This window comes from Corvus moneduloides, chromosome 6 (assembly GCF_009650955.1).
Source record: "Corvus moneduloides isolate bCorMon1 chromosome 6, bCorMon1.pri, whole genome shotgun sequence".
NCBI lineage: Eukaryota > Metazoa > Chordata > Aves > Passeriformes > Corvidae > Corvus > Corvus moneduloides.
The window spans coordinates 36,122,743-36,148,192 of record NC_045481.1 but is presented as its reverse complement, the minus strand read 5'-3'; the positions used below and the strand labels follow the sequence as shown (position 1 = coordinate 36,148,192).

Below are 25,450 nucleotides of genomic sequence, written 5' to 3'. Positions count from 1 at the left end.
TTTTCAGTTATTATAGATGATATAATTCAATGCACTTTGTATCACATAAAGTGTTTAGGAGACCTGCTTTCCACTAGTGGCTGACAGTCTGCAGGGTATTTTTAGAGTGAGCCTACAAAACAAGGGGATTACTGCCTTATATCTCTGCTCTTAAGCCTCTTAGCATATTGTATAGTACCATAGTCAGAGTTTGCAGTTGCTGTGGTGTCTGTTGAATTGGGATATTTGCTTTAGAATAGTTATTGATGGAGAAAATGAGGCTTGCTTTCTTTTATTTGCTGAATTTCACAGGTTTGTGAAAGGCAAATGATTTATCTTACATCTGCTAGAAAGAGCATTGCATATCTTTAGGAATAACTTCTGTCTTGCAATGATCAAACTTGTATTTTTGTGACAGTTTAGGAGTCTTAATGTTAACTTTGGTGATGCTTCTGTTACATAACGTTGTGGAATACTGAGTACTGTATTTAATTGCTGCAGTCTGGGGGTATTTATATTTGAAAAGTGTATTTTACAAAATTCTAAGCTTTAGGACAGGGCCTCTGGTAGCTGAACGTTTTAGCCACATAATTGTTAACAGTGTGTTGGAGTACAGTTCATTATTTAATTTCCTGATATTTCATAAGCTGTTTGCAATTTTTAACTCTGTCTTGTGCCAGTAAGATGTTGTTGTCATAGCATTGTTTTTTCCCCTTCTTCCACCCTCATCCATGGTGCAAATACAATTGTCAAGTGCTCTGGAAAGAGTTGTGAAGTGCTTACATGATAACCTTAGTTCAGGTATAAGACTGCAAGAAATCTGATGGATTTGAGAGGATGTCTTGTACCGCACATGATAGCAATGCATCACGATTTCTAAGAATGCTGTCAGAGACATTATTGTCACAGCTCTGATCTCTTTGCTCTTACATAAAGAGTTTAAGGTTGTCATTTCTGCAGTATTTTCAAAGTATGATCTAAATATTACTTTCACTGTTGGAAGGTGAGTTTTCTATAGATGGTATGCTTGCTTCAGTAGACTTTTAGTTATGTATCCAATAATTGATCTTCAACAAGGAAAATCTCCTTAATTGGAACTCTAAATAATAATAATAACAACAACAAAATGTATTTGCTGGCTGAACAAATGAAGAAATGCTTCGCCTTTATGTGTATTTTGATGTCTTAGAATGCTTACTTGTAGTATTGTATTATTAGATGTTAATTGAGTAATGAAAGGGTGAATGGCTTGGAAAGGCATGTGGTGAATAATGTGGTTAGTCAGCCTGTATTGCGAAACAGGGCTGTTAAGGTTTTAGTGAGCATGCTCATACGGTTACATGCCTTCATTTGCTTCAGTGTGACAGTGCTGGATTTAATTAGATTTTATGGGATCTAAACTTACAAAAAGGCTCAAAGTTCTGCATTCAGAATCTGACACATGGGGTGACCTTTTCTTCCTTAGAAGATGAGGGTACTCTGTGTTCTTGTGCTGGTGAATAATTGCAGAGAAGCTGTTGCAGGGCAATTGCAGCAAGTTTTGGCTAACCTTTACAGTAGGCTTGGAGAGATAGGACATTACATGTTTTTGTACTGTGTAAGTGGGAGAGGAGGGGAGAGTGTTTGCTTAGCAGCAATGCTTAATAAGGATTTTTCAGAGAAGTAAACTCCATCCTGGCAGCTTCATAATAGACAAGGACAGACTATTTACCTTGGAAGGAATCAACTTGCTTTCCTAGCTTGCCTCTTTTTCTATAAATGAAATGTTCTTTGTCATCTTAAGTTTAGGGACTCAAATTGTACATTAGAGAGCAAAAGAGATCTAAAATGTTTTGAACTGCTTTTATTTGTCTTTGTATTGCAGGTCAGCCTGCCAAACCCAAATCTCATCTCAAGAAAATGGCTTGAAACTAGCATATTTCCTTGTTGATATCCTCGTGTCCTGGTTATAGCCAAGATTTACTATAATGTTGAAGTGCCAGCAGTGAACTATATTTTATTGGAAAAAGCAATGTGAATTACTCTTCTAGAATATGGAAGTGTGGGCTATTAACATTTGCTGGTGCAGGCCATTGTGGATTTCATAATAAGGTTCAGGTTTTCATAGTATTCAAAAGATAGCTGTTAAACATTAATCTGTGGACAGATGTGACCAGGTTGTACTTGCACAAGAACTCAGTGCTTTCTAAGGATACAGATCTTCACAATATGCAGAGGAATGTTTTTGGAGTGTTTTCCTAGTAAGTAGGTTAGGTAAACACATTTTTTCCAACGAGATTAAGATTATTTGCATTTCCTCTTAAGTCTGAAATATCAGGTACCTTTGACAGGAAGAATGCATCCTGATTCAGAAAGCTTTGATGTCAAGAAATGTGAGAAAAACGTATTAGAGATGGATGAGGTTTTTGCTCTGGGTTTCAGCCTCTTTTTGGCTTGGCCCTTCAGCAAATTTCACTGGGGAAGAGCACATAGCTAGCAGATGGTTGTGCAGCTGCTTGGCCCTCACCTGTGTGTGGCCAGCAGGCAATACAGGTATGAATGAGACCTTTTTTTTTTTCTTTTAAATTACTTAATCTGATAATATCAAGTTAATTGAATTAGTTGTATATGGAGGCTTGTACATTTTAGAATGATTCCACATTGTTCTTAAAAGTGTATTTCCATGCTTTTTGAAGTGCATGCTTCAAGGAATTTTGTTCATGTATTAATACTACTCCTGGTGATTCAGGCTTGTAGGAGGACTCTGTACTACAAATCAGGAGGATGGCACCCGGAGTGCATGTGGGTGTATGCAGGGTGGGGGAGAAGGAGGGTGTTCCCTCCTGCCCCTGGGTACTCTCTATTTGTTGCAGGCTACAGAGAGTACTTTGCCCTTGTTTGACCCATGACTATCTTTTTTCTAAATAGGTAAATAGGAAACAGTATTAAATTCTGAAAGAAAATAGAAAGTAATCCCAAACCTGCTGAATGGTTTTAAAACACTGACTGAAGACTCAATACCTGTTTTAATCCTTTTTCATTGTAAACAGAAACGGTAACAGATTATTGAATGCAGATTAAATAACCTTTGTGAAGGCTAGTGTTCAGGAGAAAGATAAAAAAATGTTTGTGCTGTTTCTTTTTCCTCAGTGTTGAAACTGTAAGTGGTTGCTTAGTGTGAAATATGTAGTACATCCTAGCTTAAAATCTGACCGCTTGAACTGCAGGTCAGGTACCCAGGTGCCCATATTGTCCTTCTGCCCTGCAGATTCTGTAGTTTGGATTGTCCTGTAGCAGTTTTTGCTCTTCAAGAAGCACCTATGCACAGTGTAAACGAGTTGCTTATCTAAAGGTATGGCTGCATGGGTAAACTCTTGCAAAGCTAAGCTCCAAATTTGCATCATCAGCAGCTTCCTCCTGATCTAACTTCAGTTAATATGAAAGCTTACCCCTCTCTCACTGAAGAGTAAATTGCTGGCTTGTGCTCACTGAAGGGTAAAAGTGAACACACTTGTACAGCAGAGCAGCTAACAAGACATGAATTAACATGCTGGTTTATCTTGCAGTAATTTGTTCTGCAGCCATAACCTGATGATGCACAAGGCAGTGAAGCCAAGAGTGCTTCAACATGCACTTTTACCCGTGACAGTGTTGTTTCTGTCTCTGTTGGTTCTGACAACTCTGCCCCTGAGCTGTCAGTGGACTGATAGAGGTGTAAATGGTAGTTTTTCTGTTGGTCAGAAGAATAATGGTGCTGAAGCTCTCCTTAAATTGCCTTTGGAGCTCTGTTTCCAAAATATCTAAATTTGCATAAAAATAAATGGCAACATAAATTTTAAAACTCCTTTGTCTTTTTGATACCTTTTGTAGGTAGATGCTTTGGGAAATGGTCTAATGTCTAGTCTCATGTTGTAATCTCTTGAATTACAAAAGTGGTGGAGATTTTCGTGTTGGGTGAGTGGTTTTGTTTTGTTTTGTTGGGGTTTGTTTTGCTTGGTTCTTTTTCTCCAGTGGTCATGACCATTCAGATGCTCAGCTGTCTGCAGTAAGATAACCTTGAAATGTACTGGGACCCAAAGTGGCTCTTTTTCCTCATTTCTCTAGAAGGCTCAGTGCTTTCAGCCTTTGTTGGCAGTTTGTCTCTGATGTAGTGTTATGTTTTGTGATTTAATTAGATTTTGAGTTTCCTATCTTGGCTTTTCACCAGGTTTGTCTTCATAGTCTCAGTTGTCCTCCTTCTCTGGGTCCCAGCTGGATTTGTAAAAGTGAAAAGGAAATAGAGGTTTTGGTGTTTTGGTTTGTCTCTTGGGTGGTTTTAAAATACTTCTAATTACATGACAAAAATAAGTTGCTAAATAAAAAAAATCGAAGTCTGATAACTTTCATCTTACATAATCCCGAAACATAGTATCATACTTTTTACAGTACCAGTCATGCTGTCAGTTTAGTAGAAAATACCCTGATAGCTTATTGCAGCCTAGGCTGGTGTCTGTTGTGTTGGCAAGCACACGGGGTTTGCATGGAAATGTGAAGTGCCCTACAAAGAATTCAAGTAGAAAATGCTCACTCATCTCTCTTTAGAGCTTCTGTGCAGAGATTTTGAGTTCAAGACAAAATTAGTTAAATTTTCAGCACTTAATTGTAGCAATTCATGTGCTTCTCTCCTGAATCCTCGAATATGCAGCCCATGTGAATTGTTCTATTTAACACTTTCCCATCAGGTGATAGCTCTAGTTATGTTGTCCTGACAGGCATGTTACCAGCAAATTAGGTTTTTATAGGACAGACTGTTTTGCAACCTACTCATAAGTCTGACATTTCAGAAAACCCAAGTGTGGCCATTGGAGAGAGCTTGCTGGTTGCCTGACCAGAAATTAATTTTGCTATTTGTCAGCATTTCTATCAGATAGAATAAGCTATTTTTAAACTGTTTGTTGCCAACATGACCTCAAAATTAGAACATGTAGGAAACTGGGTTTGGTTTTTGGTGAAAAGGAAATAGTTTGGGCAAAATGCCACTTCAGCCTCTCATACAAAATGTAGTTGAGGAAATCCTATTCTTATCTTCCCTGGGGATTGAGATTCCTGGTCAGAATAAATGTCTGATAAGGCACCAGTCTCATGGGCAACAGTAATGCCTGGGAGGGAGAAGTCCAACAGAATGCTCGCATAAGCAAATGTTATGATAAGGCAATTAGACTGCTGTTTTTCACAAGTGGTACAGTGTTTGTGTGTGGTCCTCAGTCCTTGCTTTGCTATTCACTGAAGTTTTTGAGATTCGGAGTTACCTTGAGATCTTCAAAACTGACACATGAGCCTTACTGCATCTAATTGTATCTGCTTAAGAGTCTGTTGCCTCTTTTGGCAGAGTGGAGTGTCTATGCCCATTTGTCTCTCACTGGAGTGCAAGGTCGGGCAGCCGGGCTGTAAGTCATGTGCTGACCAGATTCCTGTGCTTTTCACTGAAGCAGCTGGAGCAGTGGTTTTGCTCATCGTGCTGTGGCGCTGCCAGTCTGCAGCAGGGACAAGAGTGGGTGTCTGTCCTTATGAGCTGAGGTGCCATGCAGAGATTTGCTGCAGTGTGTCTCACCTGCCCAAGGTGATTGAATGGCCTCCCTTGAAATTTTGATTCCTTTAGACTGATGCATAGAGTCCTCTGTCTGCAGTTTGTAAAACAGAATACATAACTGATATTGCTGTAATGCCTCTCTAAGCCTTGACAGAGAATAGAAGCTTTGCAACTCTTCTTAAAACTTTGAGAATTGCCTTTGCACATTCAGAGATTTTAAAATGGCTTATAGCTTGTAAAATAAACAAACCATGTTTATAGAAGAGTGTTGTGGCTTAGCCCCAGGTGGCAGCTAAGCCCCATCCAGCCACTTGCTCACTCTTCCCAGTGGGATGGGTGAGAGAATCAGAAGAGTAAAAGTGAGAACTTCATGGGTTGAGATAAAGACATTTTAATACGTAAAACAAAAGCCACATAGTCAAGCAAAGCAAGAAATTAGTTCCCGTGGGCAGGCAGGTGTTTGCCCATCCCCAGGAGAGCAGGGCTCCATCACACGCAGTGGTTACTTGGGAGGACAGACACCGTCACTCTGAATGTACCCCCTTCCTTCCTTCTTTCTTCCCCCAGCTTTACATGCTGCACATGGTGCCACATCCTGTGGGATATGCCTGTGGTCAGTTGGGCTCAGCTCTCCCAGCTGTGTCCCCTCACAACGTTTTGTGCCCCGCAGCCAACTCAATGGTAGGGTGGGGCGAGAAGCAGAAAAGACCTTGACTTAGTTTAAACACCCCTTAGCAACAACTAAACCAATGTGTTATCAACATTTTTCTCAGCCTAAATCCAAAACACAGCACTGTACCAGCTACTGGGAAGAAAATTAGCTCTGTCCCAGCTGAAAGCAAAACAGAGCTGCTTCAGCTTATTGAGTGGAAAGAAATGTGCATGCTTTTTATTTTGCACATATGTTCTAATCTCTAAATCCGCTCAAGTAAATTCAAGAAAATATTTTATGTTACTAGTTATGACAAGCATTTTGTAGCTATGAAGGACTGAAGTTAACACTTCTTTATAACTAGATAATTGTGATTAAGAATCCTTCAGCAACTTCCCATCCCTGCACTTAGACTGATTGCTATACCTCATGGCTGTTCTAGGTACCTGCTAGGGTCAGTTGCCTATAGCCTTTGCTGTACATCCCAACCCTTCACTTAATTTGCATTTGGATTTGGGTTGCTTGGAGTGTCACACCTTCCTGTTTTCAAATGCTCATCAAGCAACTTTGAGCACAGTGTTTGCTGTAAAATGGTGTTTAGTGTGGCTGTTTCCTAATGTAGAAATACTTAAGGAATTATCCTATACGCTGAAAGAATGCTTCAGAATGCTGCAAGACCCATGAATAATGGAATTCAAATGCCAGTGAACTTGTGCGTGTGACTATCGTGCTTATTTGCCCTTAAACAATTAACGTCACCACACTTAAATTTCCCAGTCCTAGTGATATAGTGGTATTTTCTTTATCCATGGGTATATCTTTGAATTGTTACTTCTCTTAAAATATTTCTTTTAATAGATAATGAAAAGGTGGAAGATTCTAGAGAAATTAGCCAGTATCATGCCCCTAAGATACAGTGGGAACTGACTTGTTCAATTATATGCTGCTTGAGGAAGAAAGTAACAGTTGCTGAAGGAAGTAGTAGGGAATCAGTAACAAAACTCACACCTTTTTGTTATTTTGAATGGCTAAAGTGTGCTATGAGATACAAAACAATTTAGTATTTGTAATTAGTGGTGGGCAGTGATTTTCTATAGTGCTTTTAGTTTCTGACTTTTGTGTCCAGCTTTGAAATAGCTGCATTTTGACTTTAAATTTCTTAATGTCAGATATCACAAACTTGAATGGGTCGATTTTTCTTACTTATGTCAAATAGTTTTGACTGGAAGATACCAGCTCTTTTCAAGGTTTAAAATGGTGTTCCAACTGCTTCTAAAGCAGCTTTCGCTCAAAGGCCAGCTATTGACTGTATAGTAAATATCTATATTCTCTAGTTTATGCAATCTAATGGGAAATAAGCATATATAATCGAATTAGATTTTGCCTTGCATTCTGCAGCATTTTTTTTTCAATCAAAATGAGATGTCATGGTTGTAAGAAGGCTTCTTTTTCAGGAAAGATGACCAAATCTTAAGAAGCCTTTCAGTATGTCTTCGATATTCCCCACTTTGTATCCCTTATGATTTTACTTCTCTAGGTGAATATCAAGTATTTTTATTAGTAGTAATTTCTCTAATAGCTTCTTGGCTAATTGTAGTTTGAATCTAGTAAAGGTGAGCGTGTCTAAAGTGTAGATTGGGTTGTAATTAGAAGTTGATACATAAAGGCAAGTGTATACAAAGTTTTGAGTTCTAGGCTTTAGAAGTGTATTTGCAGCGCTGTCTTCCCCTTTTGAAGAAGTGCGTTTCTCAGTTAAGCATAAGAATTCTGCCAGTAGACTAAGCACGGGCTGGACTGTTCCCCTCAGTCAAAGCGTGAACCTATCTCTTGTACTTAATGAACAGCGCAAGCACCTGCTTTTAGGAGCAGTTTTAGAGCTATGAATCCTTGCCTTGTGTGAGTGCCTTGGAAGCTTTTGCTATTGGTTTCCTACTTGGTTGCTTTAGGTGGGTGTTTAAATTTGGGGAGGCAGGATTTCATGTGCATCACTCTTCAAAGCTCTCTGTCTGCTATTTTAGGAAACCTTATGCTCCCAGTAATAGTTATTACTGGGTCTAATGCTTCAGTTGCTGTGGAAGGATGTTAAGCAAGTAATGTGGATTTGTGTTTTCCATTTTGAAGTGAATATCCATCTTTCTCTGAATCTGTGTCCAAAATATTTTTCTTTCACAGGTCCTTCCATTCATCTTTGAAAAAGCTCAGGATCATTTGTCATGATAGTGGTTGACCCGAAGTGGCTAAATGCGTGTTTGGTCCCTATTAGCAGTATTCTTTTTTTCTTCTTCTAGGACGTGAAAATCTGAGAAATGAACAAATTACGGCAAAGCTTTAGGAGAAAGAAAGATGTCTATGTGCCAGAGGCCAGCAGGCCTCATCAGTGGCAGACTGACGAAGAAGGCGTTCGTACTGGCAAGTGTAGCTTTCCTGTTAAGGTAAGAGTTTCTGCCTTTCTTTTGGATATCCATGAGGTACTCTTGCCATGAATTATTATTTGGGGAGTTTTGGCAAGCATAAGCCAGAGACATGCTTCATTACACACAGACCTATTTTACAGTCAGCTCTCATTGCAAAGGATGTGGCTTTTTTCTTAAAACCAGATGACTCACATAACAAATGCCTTGGAAAATCAGTCTGAGATATCCTACATTATTATCTAGTTGAAATAAATCATGTAGCTAGGTAGAGGAGTAATACAATATTTGTCTTCATTTTTCTGGAAGGTCAGAAATGATAGGCCTCTTGGATTGCATGGAAAGGTACTCAGTTCTCTCTATTAAAAGTGTAGTTGTGGTTACAGTTTGACTTGTAAGGTAAGTGGTGGGCTGTGCTTGGAAAGCAATCCTTCCTCCCTCTTGATAATTGAAAATATTGTCAAGTAACACCTGAGATTTTGACCAGTGCATGAGGTTAGAAGCACTTGCTAACTTCTGGGAATGCCTCTGTGCTGTGATTTTGTGTGTGTGTATTACAGACTATTAATGCATATGAAACTGAAATTACCTTTTAAAATTCTGATAACTCATTCCAGATTATCAGATATTACAAATAGGTATTTTCTTTTTTGTGTCCAATTCTCCTTCCTCTTTATATAAGAAACAATATTTTAATATTTTAGAATAGTATTTAATATTAATACTTAATAAATACCAGAATAAAAAGAAATATAAAATTTAGGGTGGCTTGTTGCATATGCTCCCCTTTCTTCCTCAGGGTACACTAATAGTAGATCTACAATACATTAGAAGCAGATGACGCTTGGGGAAAGCTAATGAGTTAAATATCTATGTACAAGGAACACAGTCTATGGTTCTGACACCTAAGTTTTCATTAGTTTTTCTCTGTATTGTACTTAAAGTAATTCTGTCTGATAGTTAAACATGTGATGTTGCTAGGTGGAATTCTCTGAACTGTTTCGTATTTTTGTGAAGTTGTGGATTGGTGTAGATATGTGGTAAGTATGAGATAACTTTCACACAAGGTTAATGCCCTGCTTTACCCTACTAGAGTTGCTTATGTGTGCTTTTACATATACTCAAGTATATACAACATTTCTAGTTCATGGCTGCTTGCTTATTTTTGTCTTGTGCTATTTTTCTGCTAAGAGGAAGGAACTGTAATTCAGTACTAAACAGAGATGGTGTTTTGCCAAAGCTTTGAAAGTAATTGCTCTGTGAAAGCTCAAACTTAGATTAAGGTTTAACACTGTCTAGGAGAGAACAGAGTTGTAAGTTTGAGTCTGATTATTTTTTCATAATTTAGGTATTACACAGGTTGAAAAGCAAAGTGCTCAATTTCTAGGCATTTAGTTTTAGTCAAACTTTTTCAATCCTTTACTGAACACAAAGGGTGTGAACCACTTCTCACTGTTCAAAGACTGACTTTTTTAAAACTCTCAGTCAGGACTTGCACTTCTAATGACAAGTACTTCCTGTATTTAAATGAAGCATTCATCTATTCTGGGCACATGTACCCAAAGTCAAAAAAGGTTTTGGCCTATTCTGTGGTGAAAAGGTGTAGAAATGGATGAATCTTTGCATCCTGTCATCATAATGGAACTTATGTGCACTCAGTAGTCTGCTTTTAATTTGCTGGAATTAATTTAATTTGTTCTTTGGAAAAAAATGCTCTTAAGGTAAACATAAGGTACGTTTCTTAATTTGGTCAGAATGGTAGACTATTAATATTTAAAGAACTTGCAATTAGGTGAAAATGTAAATTCAGAACAATTTGATAGTAAGAGGCGTTTTATCTTATTTGTTTAGAATTATTGTCCAAAATAGTATGTCTTGGTATGGACAAAGTGGAAATTTTTATAAGGCTTGAGATGCAGAGTGGGTGTTAACTGGTGTTTAATAGATAGAGACAGGAAGTATGCCATTGTGAGGGAACGAGATAAACCAGATGTGGAGTCATCGCTTTAGTGGGTGGTACTGTATTTTGCTCACAGAAAGAACTTTGTGCTATTGAAGGAGAGTATCCTGTTATGGGTATTTTTTGGAAATTCATATATTCCAGGAAAAGTATGCAGTCTCCTATGTCCTTAAATATCTGATGAGGTGACTTTTCTTCCTGATGCTCCTCAGTGGAGCAGAACAAAGTGAGATATTTTGGGAAGAATGGTTAATGAATAGGAATGCATTCAAATCTGAAAGATAATGAATATACCTTAATTTTCCTTTAAGTTTTGCAATGGGAATTACAAAGTGGTCCATTGTCTGTAGTGTAGCAGCTCTTAATATGTTGGGGGGCAGGGGTTAGCCTGTTCTTACTTATTATAGTTTGCCTTGCCCACTCTCTAAAAATCATTGTCTGTAGGAGCTCAAAGCGTAACTGAGTAGCAAGACCAGAATCTGGCTTTCACAGGGGTGGTGAAGACTTCACCTGTATTTAGTGAAGACCTGAGAATTCTTGACAAATGTTGCTGCAGCTGTCTGTAAGATTTTCTGTTTGAAAGTAAAATAGACTGGTGTAGTAGCAGCCAGGTTGTGGGCTTTGTTTCTTCTAATGCTTGCTATTTTATTTAGGTAAGACTCTAATACCCTTTTTTTTTTGAGATCAAGAGAAGACTAGTGCAAACACGTAAAGGAACGTTTGCCCTTGGTTTCTCTTGTAAAGAAAAGATCTCTTAAATTGGTGTGGTTTTTAACTTCTTGCCTTTGGGCATTTATATTTTGCCCAGAGGTTGGGTGTTTGTAGAGTGCTACCACAGATTTATCCTTTTTTAGACATTACAGAGCATGTGGAAGCACTTTGAAAGTCATGTTGCAAGTAGGATTTCATCCTGCCTTCAGGCTTCATTCTGTTAGTGTTGGACAGGGATTCCAGTAGCTGCTCATTCATTGTGTTTGGAGGATGCTGTACTGCAAACAGATTTAATGTTACTGAAAGGTTTTCTCTGTTGACGTGTTTCTAGAAGCTCTTCCTGTGCTATGTCCACAGCTGATCCCTATTTTTAAAGTCCTTAAGTGTTCTGTTGGATTTTGAGCAAATCTGATACATCTATGGTTCATCTTCTCTTTGGGAGAGAAGATACTCTGTGGAAAGTAGGGCAAAATTCCTGTTATGTTCCTTTATGTTGCTTTAAAATTCAGGGAAGTAGATTCGATCCACAGTTGGTTCTCTCCAGTGCTGTGCTCATGAATTTGGAGGTGGTAATAATCATGGATGCATACTGTTCCTTTTAGTGAATAGCACTCTTTTTTGTTTTAACAGTCTGTTCTTCAACTGGTTGGTGAGGCTGTGCTGCATGTAGCCAGCTATTGATCATATTTTCTCAGTCATCTTAGTGTGTATAGATGTAATTACAGATAGTTCTTCTCTGTGTTGGAAATCTAACCACACTTGATGTGGTAACCTGACACTCAAAGACAGGGCCATGCGATGGCTACTGACTTTGCTGTACTGCTCTCCTATGTAAACTGCTTTGAATCCACTGAAGTTAGATTGAAAGAAGAGCCAAGGAGAGACAGGTCCTGTCTGTTAGCAAAGGTATGAAAAGGATGTTAAACTTGTGTTTAGAAAAGTGACTTGCACACTTTTGCTATTCCATTGGAAATATAAATGATGTTGCTCTCCTAACTTTGGTGGCGTGGAGGCATAATACCTTGCATGTTTTATAGATGTTTGACAAGAGTTGCCCCATTATTAAATGTGGCACTGGTACATGTGCTGGAAAGTCTGTGCAGAAGTCTATTTTCAGGGAAAAATTCTTTTCCTCTGTCCTAACAAACTGAAAAGTAAATACTGTGTTTCAGTAGTGAATCCTTCCTCTGAGAGAAAAACTGTGCCAGATACATGCAATACATAGGGGCCTGAGATGAAGTGATTGTATTTAAAACTATTCAGAAGCTGGATATTCTAACAGCCATTACAGCTGTGCTTATCAGTGCTGTAATTTATTTATACACAATTTTATACATTATAACTGCAACAAATGAAGTTCATTGACATACCCATTTTCAAACTTGCTTTCTTGCTCAGACACTACCTCACTGAAAACATGCAGCTGTTCTGCGGTATAATGACTAAAATATTTGACACTAGGGCTTCTTTTGTCTGAAAAGCCTTTTCGAGTGTCCCTCTGGGTAAGTGGTTTTCATTCATACAAATGCACTTTGGAATAACTGGCCTGTGAAATTTATATCAGAAAAATTAGGTCATTTCCTTTTACCTTAGAGAGCTAAACAAGCCAAACATTTTCCAGTTCTTGGTGGTTCTGACCAAAAGGATGTGTTAAACAGAATATTAACAGCTGGTTGCTACCTGTTCTTCTAGAAGATACAGCAGTTGTGTATCTTGGATAATTTTTGTTCTGTCACTTCCATGTTTTTGGTAGTCAGTCTCTTTTAACGTTAAGGCATCTAAGGCTACTATTGCATATCACCTGCAAGTTTACATGCATTTTTTTATTCCACCTGGAAGACTGAAGATGTCGGTGAAAAAGCTGGTGTGGAAGAGTAACAAACCACATTTCTATCTCTGGCATCCAGGGTTTGCTGCTGAGTACCTGGTGTCATTGGAGTTAGCCTTTCTGCTGAATTTGATTTCTGTGTTAGTGTTAACAAATAACGGTTGTATGGATACAGTTGTACTTTCGTGTATAAAAGAATTGACTTTTCAGAACAAGTCTCTTGAACTGTTTCCTATCTAACCCTTGCTTTGATGGGAGATGTTTGGAAGACACTGTATTACTTTATATTCAAGAAGAGACAGAAGGAAAGGGAGCTACTGGCACAAGCCCTGTAGTGTATCCTCACTGGGACCTGTGAATGTCAGTTCTCATCCCTGGGGTCCCTGTGTTTGGGTTGTTGAGCTGTACATGGTACTGCTGAAATCACCATCAGTAGGAGATAGGCCGTTTCGGTCACTTTGCTTTGTGCTCTTACACCACTTGTGGCTGCCCAGTTGTCCTCTTTAGTTTTGGAATTTGCATATTGAACTGTATTGCTTAATGTCAAATTTATAAATCTCATATTAAAAATAACTTCTTCTTTTTAATAAGTTCATAAATACAGCTTGTATGACATTCTGTTTCTCCAGGTCAGAAAGACTGGTACCAGCACAGGTAACTGTGGCTTTTATTTTATGTCTTAAATGTACTTCTAGTTTGAAATAATAGCTGTGAAAGAATTTACCGGCGTGATGCTGAAGTGCCTTTAAGTTAAGCATGTGATATTTTTCACTGTGAAGCTTGAGGTCCTTAAATGGTCTTTGGAAACTATGTTAAGTATTTTTAAGAAGTTAATGTGACAAATCTGCTGATTTCTGAAATGTTGCACAGCCTTACACATTAAACACTAGAAATCTCTACCTTTGAAGGCCTGATGTTAGCAATGAACAGTAACCATTCCTATTGAATGCTAACCCTCAGCAAGCAATGGTACATTTTAAAAATCCTGCAGCATTTAACATCACAGGAAAAAGGCTGGAAGACAGCTAATTATAAAAGATGGTGATTATAATGGAAGGTGTGAAGCTTACCACCAATATATTCCTATACATTTTTGTCATGGCAGAAGGAATGTAAGGCAATCCCTAATCTTTAAACTTTTCACCCTTGTGTTCAACCCTTAGTTTTGTTTGAATAGCCTTGCAGACAAGAAGTTTTAAATGAAGCTTCTTGCTGAGTTTTAAAAACCTCCTGTCTTTGGCAAAGGTGAAATTCTTAAATAGTTTAATAAACTTCACATTGTTTTAAAGATAGGACAATTAAAATGGTTTGAACGGCCTTGCAGAAATATTTATTTTAAATGTAATTTAGCTGTTGGAAATCAAAAAGTTCTTATTGGGTTATACCTCTTAATTCTGTTTTTTAAAATTAGGAGATATCCAGTGTCATACATGGAAACCAAATTTTTTGCAGGAATTGAAAAGGTAGAGTGTGCACCTGTGCAGTGTGTGTAAAAAACTTGGTGGCATCAACACTAGATTTTCCTCTATTTTTTCTTTTCCTTTTTTAAAAGAAAGTTTGAAATTTGTTAAATAATGCTGAATTCCTGGAAAGATAGGAATTGCACATCAGAGCATATAATTGAAAACCAAAGTCTGACAGTACATATGTGCAACTGTGAGGGGACTAGGAGAAATAGTGTGTTTAAGCCTCATCAAGGGAAATTTAGGATATGCATTAGCAATAACAATTCAGCAAAATAACATCCCTTTCTACAGTGAGACGTGTAAACTACTGGGTAGAAGGTCTAGCTTACTGATCTCCAGTTACAGAAATGTCATAATACTTCAAGGCTGACTTCTCTGATGTAGATGTGGAAGTAGATCCTGCCCTGAAGCAAGTGCTGTCCTACATAACCTTCTGAGTTCCCTCTCTGCCTCATTTTAGGGATTTGTAAGAAAATTAAGAACATAGCATTTGTGTATCCTGTATTGAGCTTCTCTACTTCATCTTCAATATTCCTAACTGGAAATGTTTGCTATTCCCTCACAGTGTTGTTTCTGTTGACAATGATAAAGGCCATGTGAGAACCAGTATGTGAAATGCACAGTGTGGCTCTTAGGTGGGTGTGATGTAAAAAATAAGGAGAACTATTGATACAGATACTGCTTTAGATTCTTTTGATCTCCTCTACAATTCCTGTTTTTGGGGATTTAACAGGTTGATGAGACATTTTGATTCCTGGTTACATGTGTAGCATCCTAACTAACCTATAGCTTTGACTAAGCAAAATTAAGCTTTGTTGATGCTTAATCATAGAGTTTCTGTTGTCTGTGCTTCTGTAGCTCTGTCTGAGCAAACTGAGCAAAATCTGTTTCAAACTGATAAATTTAGAAAGCAGGAGCATGAGTTTGAGAGGAGAGAAATAAAGTATTGAACATTGGAATGTAAATCTTAGAAGTCAGTGGAAATAGCTCAGCGTTAAGACGTATCCAGGATTTCTGGATTTAAACTTACGTCTACTTGCAAGACAGCATTTCACTTTTAAACTTTGGAGCTCAGGCTTTAATTCTTGAGCAATGCCAATTCTAGAAGCATATCAGCATGTGCAGATGTCAAGTAGTCAGTCTTACTGTTGCAAATAATACCCCAGAACTTACACAGAGGAAGAAAGAAGAATGTTGTTGCCTCTAGGAAAAATACCAAGAAATGCTGGTGTGCTTCTCTTTGTGGCAGCTCATTTCCCAGCACAGGACACCTTGGCCAAGACTTCAAGTAACCTCATTTCCTGTGTCCGTGTAGTTTCAAATGTAATCCAAAGAACCTAATCTGTTACTGCAAATAAAACAGTGCATTTGAATATCTGCTGATACTCAATTATTTGTGTAGCTGAGTCTGTTTCAAAGAGAGGCTGTAAAAGCATATCACCAGACATGAACAAACAGAACTGGCTTGAGTGAGTTGTCCAGGTTGAAGGAGCTCTGGTGAAAGATCTTCTTTTTGCCGGCTGTTATTGTTGAACTTTGAAACTTTGGAAACTGAGTCAGCCAAGTATTTGGGAGAGAAATGAAAACAAGAAGATCAGGGCAGTATTGCTTTTGTACTAGGACACAGATGGTGTCCTTTTATTTCTGACCTGATACATCAGCCCTTGATGTTTCAGTAGGAGCAATTTCAATAGCATGTATTTGGGAGAAGACAGTAGGAAAACTTCACCAGAAACACTTGATATGGTAACTTGAGTTGTTGGTTTTTAGATGAAGTTGGGAAAAGGTTAAAATGTTGAAAAAGAATAAAGTTTCTCAAGCACTTTTCGAATTCTAAGGATGCTTTGCTGTGTGCCAGTTTAACTCGTTCCTGTGTCGACTGCTTTATGTTTGGCTTGAGATTGATACCAAACACCACCATCAGCAAAAGAGAACATAAAAATAAGTGATGAAGAGAGGAAGTTTTTTGGTTTTTGTTTAATTGGCTGTACCATAATCTCATCTTCTTTTGGCTAAAAATGTTAATATAAGCAGTGCTTCTATTTAATAATGTTTACATTAGGGACTTTCTCCAACAGCCTCTGAAAGAATTTTATTTGGATTCGAGCTTTTATGTTATGTTACTCTGTATGTGGACTCTGTCCACATGGATTTTAGCTTTCTGTAAAAGCACTGGCGGTTAATTTCTGGTATAACGATTAAATCTCTTACAGAACATCTTATGTCCGAGAATTGCTGATGTCATGACTATCATTCACTGGTTGCTATGGAAATTAAGTAGGAGTGCATTCAATATTAATACTGCATTCCTGCTATGTGCATTTTCCTGATGGAAAAGTACTCACTTTCTCCAGGAATGCAAGCTGCAACAATCCCTTGTGACAAGAAATGCTCTTTGCAAATATGTCATGAGTACTCCTTTCCTTACAGTTCTCAAAGTCATCATCCACCACAGCATGACTTAGGCAGTTCACATGGATTTCTGTGTATACCCAGTACTTACGTGTCCCAGTCCTTGAGTGTGTTTGCGGTAATGTGCTGTCGTGGATTTGCATGAGATTTTACTTATATAGGACAGTTGCTGCCCAGGCACTTCAACAGTATGTTTCTTCTCCTTTAGTTTGAAAGGGAAGTTCCTTTCAAAGATCCTTAAAGGTTGTGTATAGAAGTGTGGGATTTGTGTATCTGCTTTTTAAAGTGGTTTCCGTGTAATGTCTTTCCGGCGATTTAATGACAGAGTTTAACAATAGTTTATTTTTCTTAAGTCCTGAATTCTGGTGTTTAACTTTTGTTTCAGGCTCTAACTAGTAGCTGCATTTCCTTTATTAAATTTTGAAATGTCACTCATAAAATTCTGCTGCACTAGTAAGTTGAGCCAATGTTTCAAATTTAAGGCTAAGTTGAGATATATTTACGATTTAACACTTGTTTTTAAAATATAAACACTAGAAGAGGTCAGTCTTTGACAGAGTTTTTTGCCAATTTTCTTGAGAAAATATTTTTTCTTTGATTACAATCCATTAAAAGCCAGATAAATATTGTAGCACCGGTTAAATACAGGAGCCATGTATATCTGCTCTCAGACTGATGGGGAAAAATTTTTTAGAAAGAAGCTTGAAGGCTTCTGGTTATAGACTTAAAATTTATGTTTACAAGAAAGAAAAGTATATTGGCACATATAAGGAATTAGCACACCACCACTCCATCCCAGAAAAAGAAAAAACCAAAGCAAGAGGAATTTTGAAATTGCCTGTAAAATGTTCAACACCAGTGAAAATGATCAGCTTCTGGTGCAGTGGCAAGAACAAGGTTTTTTTCATTTTTTATGAAGGGCTAAAAGTGTAACATGTAAATGCAAACAAAGCACCTTTTGTCCTCTGTATCATAAAGAAGTATTGTGTGACAGTGTAATTTATTTTATAATTCAGAATTGATTAATGTCAGTGAGGTCTGTGGATTGTACCCTTTTGGTGTGGATAGATGCACTTGATATGTGTAATAATGTCTCCATTCACAGGAGTGGAAGCAGTATTGACAACTGCAGCTAAACTTGCCATCTCCAGCAGCAGTGGCATGGCTGATTGCTGGAAGTTGGAGCATGGGACTTGAATAGAGGTTTGGCAACACAGGGGAGAATGGTTGTCTGTTTTGAAGTGTGACTTGAGGCAATATTTACCCTGCTCTGTTTCTGCCTTTTCCAAGCAAAAGGCAGGTTGCCAAGTACAGGGGCTGAATGGTTTGAATTTTCAGCTGGAAACATTTTGGCTACACTGGAGTAAATGAGATGTGCAGATAGGTCAGGAAATCTGAAAGTTGCCTTCTTACATGGATGATACAAATGGTCATGCAAACTAGATGGTTCATTCCTTACACATATTTTTTTTCCTGTCCAGTATAGACCTCAGTCTTGCTCCTGTCTATATCACTCTCTTCTTAAAGAGAAGTTACCAAACCCAAAACTTTCTCATGACAAATATGTACAACAGAATTTCTGCATCTCTGGAACTTCTCCCAGAGAAGTCATGGCACAACTGAGTAGTCGTTGATGTACATATGTACTTCCAGACACATAGTAATTGCATCTTTAGTTGTTACTGTTTGTGTCTTTTTAGGATTAAAATGTTCCACTTTGTGTTCTGGAGAAATGAAGATGTTGCACAAGTGTTCAGCAAGCTCAACTGAGGGAGTACAGTTGCGGTTTTGGCAGCTCCAGCATTCAATTATAAAGCCTCAGCCTCACAGAGCTCATTTTGAAAAAGCTCTAAAGAGTCAGATCTCTTTTATTTACCTTCTAGTTTCAGTGCAATTTATTTTTCAAGCTGTTCTCCAGCTGTGAGGGCTGATTTAAATGAAATTCTTCCAGAATTGTTTCATCCACATTTAACTCTGTTTAAAAAAAAATGCCGCATAGTGAGATTTAATGCTGAAGCTCTCTGTCACTTAAGATATTTTAAATCTTTCAGCAGTGTAATGATATCTGCTCCTCTTCTGGAGCACCTTGCCTTGCATAAAAAAACCTCAACTTTCCAATTTCTTTTAAATCCTTGAAATGGTCTTGATTTTCTCCATATAGTTGAATCTGTTCATCTAAGGGTGCTTCAATATGGTGCTGTGAGTGAAGTGGTTTTTTTGTCTATCTAGCTAAGTCTAGTATCCTAGTTAATGAAAGAAAATCTAAGAGATTTGAAATGACTCATGACAGAATAGTCTGTTATAGAGTGCAACTTCTTAATAGGTTATTAAACTTGGGTTTACTATTACATTAAATTACATAAGCCTTGATTCTGATATTTTAAAACCACTTATTCACTCTCTAGCTAGCCTAGAATCTAAATGCCAAATTGCATACAACTCTTATAATGGCAGGTAAATTGGGGAAAGTTTGTTTCACCTGTAGCTCTGATTACAAAACTTCAGAAAGGTTTTGATAGTTTCTCTCGTTTTCTTCAAGAGTTAAGTATTTTGAATAAGGATATGAATTTTTCTGAGAGAACACTTCCTTTCACTATCAAAAAGAACTATGATTGGAAAAGGCAGGGAAATTGGAAAAATTAAAGCTAAAAGGTAGAGTGTGAAATTAAACTATCCATAGTACCCTGAACACTACACTCTGACATATTTCTTGTAATTGCTTTCTCTCTAGACTAATATTCTGGGTTGTAAATTTAAAAGCTTTGAAACTTGGAAGTTTCTATTCACTGATGTGTAGCTAGGGTTTTTTTTTTTAAGTAGTGCTTGGTAAGATGAATACGTAGAAAACACGTTTGGTTTTGTTGGTTTTTGGTTTTGTTTTTTTTTTTTACCCCCCTCTTTTTAAGAATGATGAATGTCTCAGTGTCCACATAACAGCCTGTTGTTGTAATGAAGATAAACAATTTTGGTTTACAATTTTAAAAAAGGAGGTAGTGGGCAAATTTCTCATATTTGGACATTAACATTCAAAAATATTTTGTCATCTTACTGTGTAGTGTAATTCGGTTTTCAATACTAAATATATTTATCATTATTAAAAAATAATTTATTCACCATCATCTCTATATTGATGTAAGGTTTTCATGTTATGCTAGTAAAAAAAATTACTAAAGCTCATGATGAATAAGCAGGAAAATACAGTTTTTAATACTTTTCAATTACGTGTTTTCCCCTAAGGAAGGAAAGTCTGTCTTTCCCTCAAAATTTCTAGTTGTATTACACTGTTCTCCTGATGCTGGTGCCCCCATATATGTACACAGTCAAACCTTCAAATGCATGTTCAAAAGAAGGCTGGCAAAGTGCTGGTAATGTCTATCACATCAGCTGTACTGAGATGAATTCAGAGCTTGGATTCATCAAAACCCAGGGAGTTTAAGGAGCTGCTATTAAGCTTTTCTCCCCATACTTTTTCCTGCAGTACTTGGGACACGTCGAAGTGGATGAATCCAGAGGAATGCATATCTGTGAAGATGCTGTGAAGAGGCTGAAATCTGTATGTATATTTGCTTAATGAAAAGGTTGGCACTGGGGCTGTGAGCGTTACTGGAAAGGTCCGTTCGGCAGCAGTGCTCCAGCTAAAGACTGAACTTTTGACCCATGTTAGGAGTAACAGTTGGCCAGTTTGAGAGCACTGCTGCTCTTGGGGGGACATGCTAATCTGATGATGAGAGGGAGAGTTACAACTGTTCTTTCTACTTGCAGAAACTATTTGCAAAACAAATGTGTAAAAATTCTCTGTGACCTTTCAGGCTAAGTTGGTACCCACATGGGACTTCAACCATTGGTTTTTAACAGCTTCTCCCTCTCTCTCTTTTCTTCTCCCCCTCTCTCTCTTTCCCTATGTTGCTTGCCACTTTAATAGTGACTTAATTCACCATTATTATAAAAAATATTACTTGTTTTAGGATGCTTTTTTTTCTAATGCACTGCAACATTGTAGTCATGCATGAAATAATCTGGCTTGCATCTGCTCAAAGTGGCCTGAAGGCTGTCTAATTCTGGTATGTCATGAAGTGGGCTGCTCTTAGTTTGGCTTCTGTGAACGTTTGCTCCTGTAAATGGCACTCGTTCAAAGCTCTTTGTATTTCTGTGGCTCATTTGAAGAGGTCGTCATCTCTTTCCTGCAGTAATACTACCACAAAATCCTGCGGAAATAGCAAACTCCAGAAAGGCAGTGATCAGTCTGTCAAGGAACTGAGGCTTTAACGTCATTGAAAAGAACAGGAGAAAGGACATGAAAAACTTGAATTTTGAATAGAGATGGAGAACTGCAAGCCTTGTCATCACTTCTCTTGTATGTTTTATCTATCTACATTCTTCAGTATGCATTTAGTAGAAGAAACCTTTGTATCCTTGCAGCTCAACGAGATTACTACAAGTCTGTCAAACCCTTCTTCTGCACTTCTACTGACTTAAAATATGTGCCACTGGACATCCCTTGTCTTTCCTCACCAGGTCTGAGAGCTCAAATGGCTTCCATCTAAACCTGTTTATCCCTTCTTCCTACCACACAGCAGAGGGTTATAGGTTATCTTTTCTGCCTTCTGTTGTGCTGTAAAGTGTTTGAATTGGTTTAGTGCTCTGATTAAAATCAAGTCTTTTCATTCTTTTCTTAGCTAATGTATAGTAACCTGTTAAAGCCACATCCCATCTGTTCCCATTCAGTCCACAGTGATTAGTGATTGATTTTTATTAAAAAGGGCCACACAAAATAAAAATTAGTTTCTTTGTCCTGTGGATTTAGTTTACATACCTAAAAGTGCAAGTACTGACCGCATAATCAATTGCATCCATTTTTGTCTCTTTCTGATTTTTATTCTCTCAGAATACTTTCTGTTAGCACACCAAATGGCACTGCAATATCTACTTCATGCAACTTCACTCATTCTCTCCCCTGTGGAGCTATGCTATGAAGTAGCTGTTCTCTAGTTTATAAAAATCTTACAAGTCCACAAGCCAGCTAAGTGTAGCTAAGCCTATAATTAATGAGACATAGTAAGAGCATAGCACCCAGTTTCTTCTGGAATCTGGATTTCCAGGACTGTGATTCTTGATCACCTGAATGATTGATTCGAGCGTCAGACTTGGATATCTAATTTTTACAGTTGGTCAGCATTTTCTGAAAGTAAATAGTAAAGTTTCCCTATTCCATGTTATGTCATTATTCCAAATTGTGGATGGCATGAATTTACCCATTCTCTTAAATTAACATTTTTCTTTAGATAATTTTGATTTCTTCTGCTGTTTGATGTGTGTATGTACACCAGATACAGGTGTGCATCTCTTACAATTGCTATTTGTCTCCTTTGTCAGTGTTGGAAGTTGAGAAGTAGAGGTGAAATTCTCTTTGGGCCCCAAGAGGAAGATTCAGATTACTGAAACTACTTTGTGTGCTTTAGTTGTTAGACTCCATCAGATCCAAGGTTAATTTGGAGCTGCTCACTGCAATTCAAGCCCTGCCCCTCACCCCCAGCACATGGGTTTTAAACCAGGGGCATTTCTTTAGGACATCACCATTCCTGGAGGCTCTTTTCTGTATGAGACACTCTCTTAATTTAGCAGAAGCCAAACACTGGGTGATATTTCAGCATGTGAGGAATGTGGTAAGAAAACAGTTTGTTCTTCAGGTAGTCTCTTGCTTTCATATTATGTAGTTATTTTGATGGGCTTTCTCTTGGTTTTGAAAGAATTACAAGCTTGAGCTGCAGTGCTCAAACTGGAAGACTAGCTTAAGGGAAATTGGACTTCACTTTTAAAGTGGTTAAATGACATTGAAGTGTATGTGGTCTATTTTAAACTTTATTCTCTGCAAGTAAGGTGTAGGTTTTATAAATCCAGTCATTAAAAATTAGAATTGTTGAAATATTTGTATCCTGTAGCTTCCAAAAATTAAGTTCTCTCTGTCTTTTCTTATTTTAATAGATACATTTTTGCCTCTTAATTCTTGTTGTAGAGCAGTTGGCAATTCATTTTGGGACCTGAAGACTTTTCTTTTATAGGACTGATTACTGGATTTTAAAACATTTTATGGAATTTGCGAAGAAGAATACAGAACCGTGTTAATCTTGACTTTAGGAATAGCTTAATTACTGCTTTGCTTTTTGAAAGAAAAGATGCAAAAAATATCTCTGTCTCTTTATTGTGGGAAATAACCTTTCAGGGATTTTTTTATTACCTGCTCCTTTAATGTGGTGTAATTGCTTTTTGAGCACTGCATCTTGCAGAACTTGCAAACAATTGATGGTGAGCATTTTATTCAGATGTTGCTTAATTGACAGCTGAGTACAAGAAGCCACTTCTAGCTCAAGAATCCCTCACCCACACTGTACTCTGTTGTTACAGTTTTCGAGCTCTGAAACTGCACACCAACAATACTGTAATTTTCTGTCTGATGAAATGGCATCACAGTCTCATTAATAGATCAGAAACCCATGTATTCAGCTATTAGTCTATTATTAACATGGGTTTATATTATCAACAGAACTCGCATGTTTCCTTAAAAGAATATTACCAATGGAACTTACATTATTGCCTTAGTAGAGGTATATTGCTATCTTTGTATACATTTAATATCTAATAAGATTCTTGTAGATGGACATGAAGCTCTAAATGGTTTCTTCAGAGCCATTTCACCAAATTACAAATATTTAGTGCCAACTGGAAAGTAACTTTAAGGGCCTTAAGTGCATTTTACTCAGGTGTGGGAACATCATATGAAAAAAAGTGTACTCTCTCATGTCATATTTTGATTTTAAATCAGCTTTAGCTTATAGTATTGGTTTCTAACTTGCCACTTTTTGTTTTAAATTATGCATTTGTTTTAATATATGTTCTTGTTTTAGCAGGTAAAGAGACATAATTTAATATTTTAAAAAGTGCATTAGTTATCTCTAAACTACATTAACTTAGTGTTGTTTAAAACCCATTTTGCATGATGCCTTTTCCATTAACCTTGTCTAGTTTATTTTAAAAAATAATCTTGTTTAACAACCATTTTTCTGAGAGCAAAATTAACCATTACCTAAAAATGAGGTAGCTTCTGGTGAATCTCTTTAGCTTTTGCTGTCTTTAAAAAGCTGTTTTTTAGTGTAATGCAATAGTCATTGCTCAACTTGGCAGCAGCATCCAACCCCTTCTCATTATGTACACTACATTGTGATTAATTCATTAGTTCCCCTCCTAGTGTTCAGCATATCCTGTCCAAATACATAACTGTTCCTGCCTCCAAAAATTCTTAAGCTTTTCAGCTGACTGAGCTTGGAGATGTTCTTTATACAGTGTCTGAGTTGACATAAATATGTTACAGATGCTTGGTAAAATGTTCTGTGGAAGGACATTGGGCAGAGAGGGACACACCAGCAGGGCCAGGAAACGTGAAGTTGAGACTGACACTCCCTCCTTAACTTGGTGTTTCCTGGATTTTGTTGGCTTGTGTCAGAACCATAGCTTTGATTTAAATGTAACCTTGTTTATCAATCAGTTCTCCTGACACTGCCTCAGGATATTTGTGGCAATACTTTTAATATAATAGTATCAGTGATGAACACGTTGGGATTGCACAGTGTAAATATGGGGTCAGGGGCCGTCACAGAGACACTCCCTGTCTGTTCTGCAATTCTCCACCTCCTCCTCATTACTGCTATAGCAGAGCTTTCTTACAAGTGAAGCAATTTGGAAAGATAGCAGGAACAGGTCTATGCTTCACACTGGCTTCCCTCAAACGCGGAGCAGCATATGGCTGTGCTCGCAGAGCACCAGGCCTGATGAAGTGTTCTCTCATGTAGTTTACTTTCCATAGTCTGGTAACAAAATAAAGCTAGTAAACTAAACTGCATGCAAATATGCTTAAAATTGTGTGCTGGCATTTTCTTAATGTGGATTGGGCAATCAGTATAATCGCTTTCCTGAAGAAATTTAGGAAGCTGTAGTTCAGCTTTTGGTATCTTTGCACTTGCCTAACTGTCTCTGCCTGCCTGAGCTGATTTTAAAGGCTGTTCTACCAATCAGTTCAGAGTTGTAGGATGAATAACTAGTATTTGTATAAATATTGCATAAAGCCTTGGAAGGCTTTAGAGAAAGAGGTCTCATTTGTATTTTAGTTTCACCACAAGATTAAGATGAAATTCCTTGCTCTTCAGAGAAGACTGCGTAAGATGTGAAGCATAAAAGTAGGATGTAAACCAGGGCAACAAACAAATGGCATAAAATGCAGCAGTACTTACCCCTGCTTTATATCAACCATACATGCTTCTCCAACATACAGAACATTTGCTTTGGGGAAGAGTGATCAGTACAGAGCAAACTTGACTGCAATTCTGGAGTTAAAACTTTGCATTTCACAAGAGCCTGTACAGTATTTTACTTGTTTAACCACCATGTCTGCTGCCAAGTTTGGTTTGTAACCTAACCAAAAGGGACTAAAC

The 25,450-nt window shown here is 37.6% G+C and overlaps 1 protein-coding gene across 13 annotated transcripts in view; it reads left to right on the top strand.

Moving 5' to 3' along the window:
- NUMB (NUMB endocytic adaptor protein) overlaps positions 1 to 25,450 on the top strand; it is a 92,853-nt gene that overhangs the window by 49,628 nt on the left and 17,775 nt on the right. For 9 of the 13 annotated variants that reach the window (XM_032111073.1, XM_032111068.1, XM_032111066.1 and 6 more), the window contains exons 2-3: positions 8,468 to 8,611; positions 20,446 to 20,520. In XM_032111073.1, coding sequence (XP_031966964.1) covers positions 8,486 to 8,611; positions 20,446 to 20,520 — 201 coding nt within the window. In that variant the 5' untranslated portion in view covers positions 8,468 to 8,485. Of the gene's footprint in view, positions 1 to 8,467; positions 8,612 to 20,445; positions 20,521 to 25,450 lie in introns of those variants that run through there. The other 4 variants (XM_032111072.1, XM_032111071.1, XM_032111065.1 and 1 more) reach the window with 1 other exon arrangement.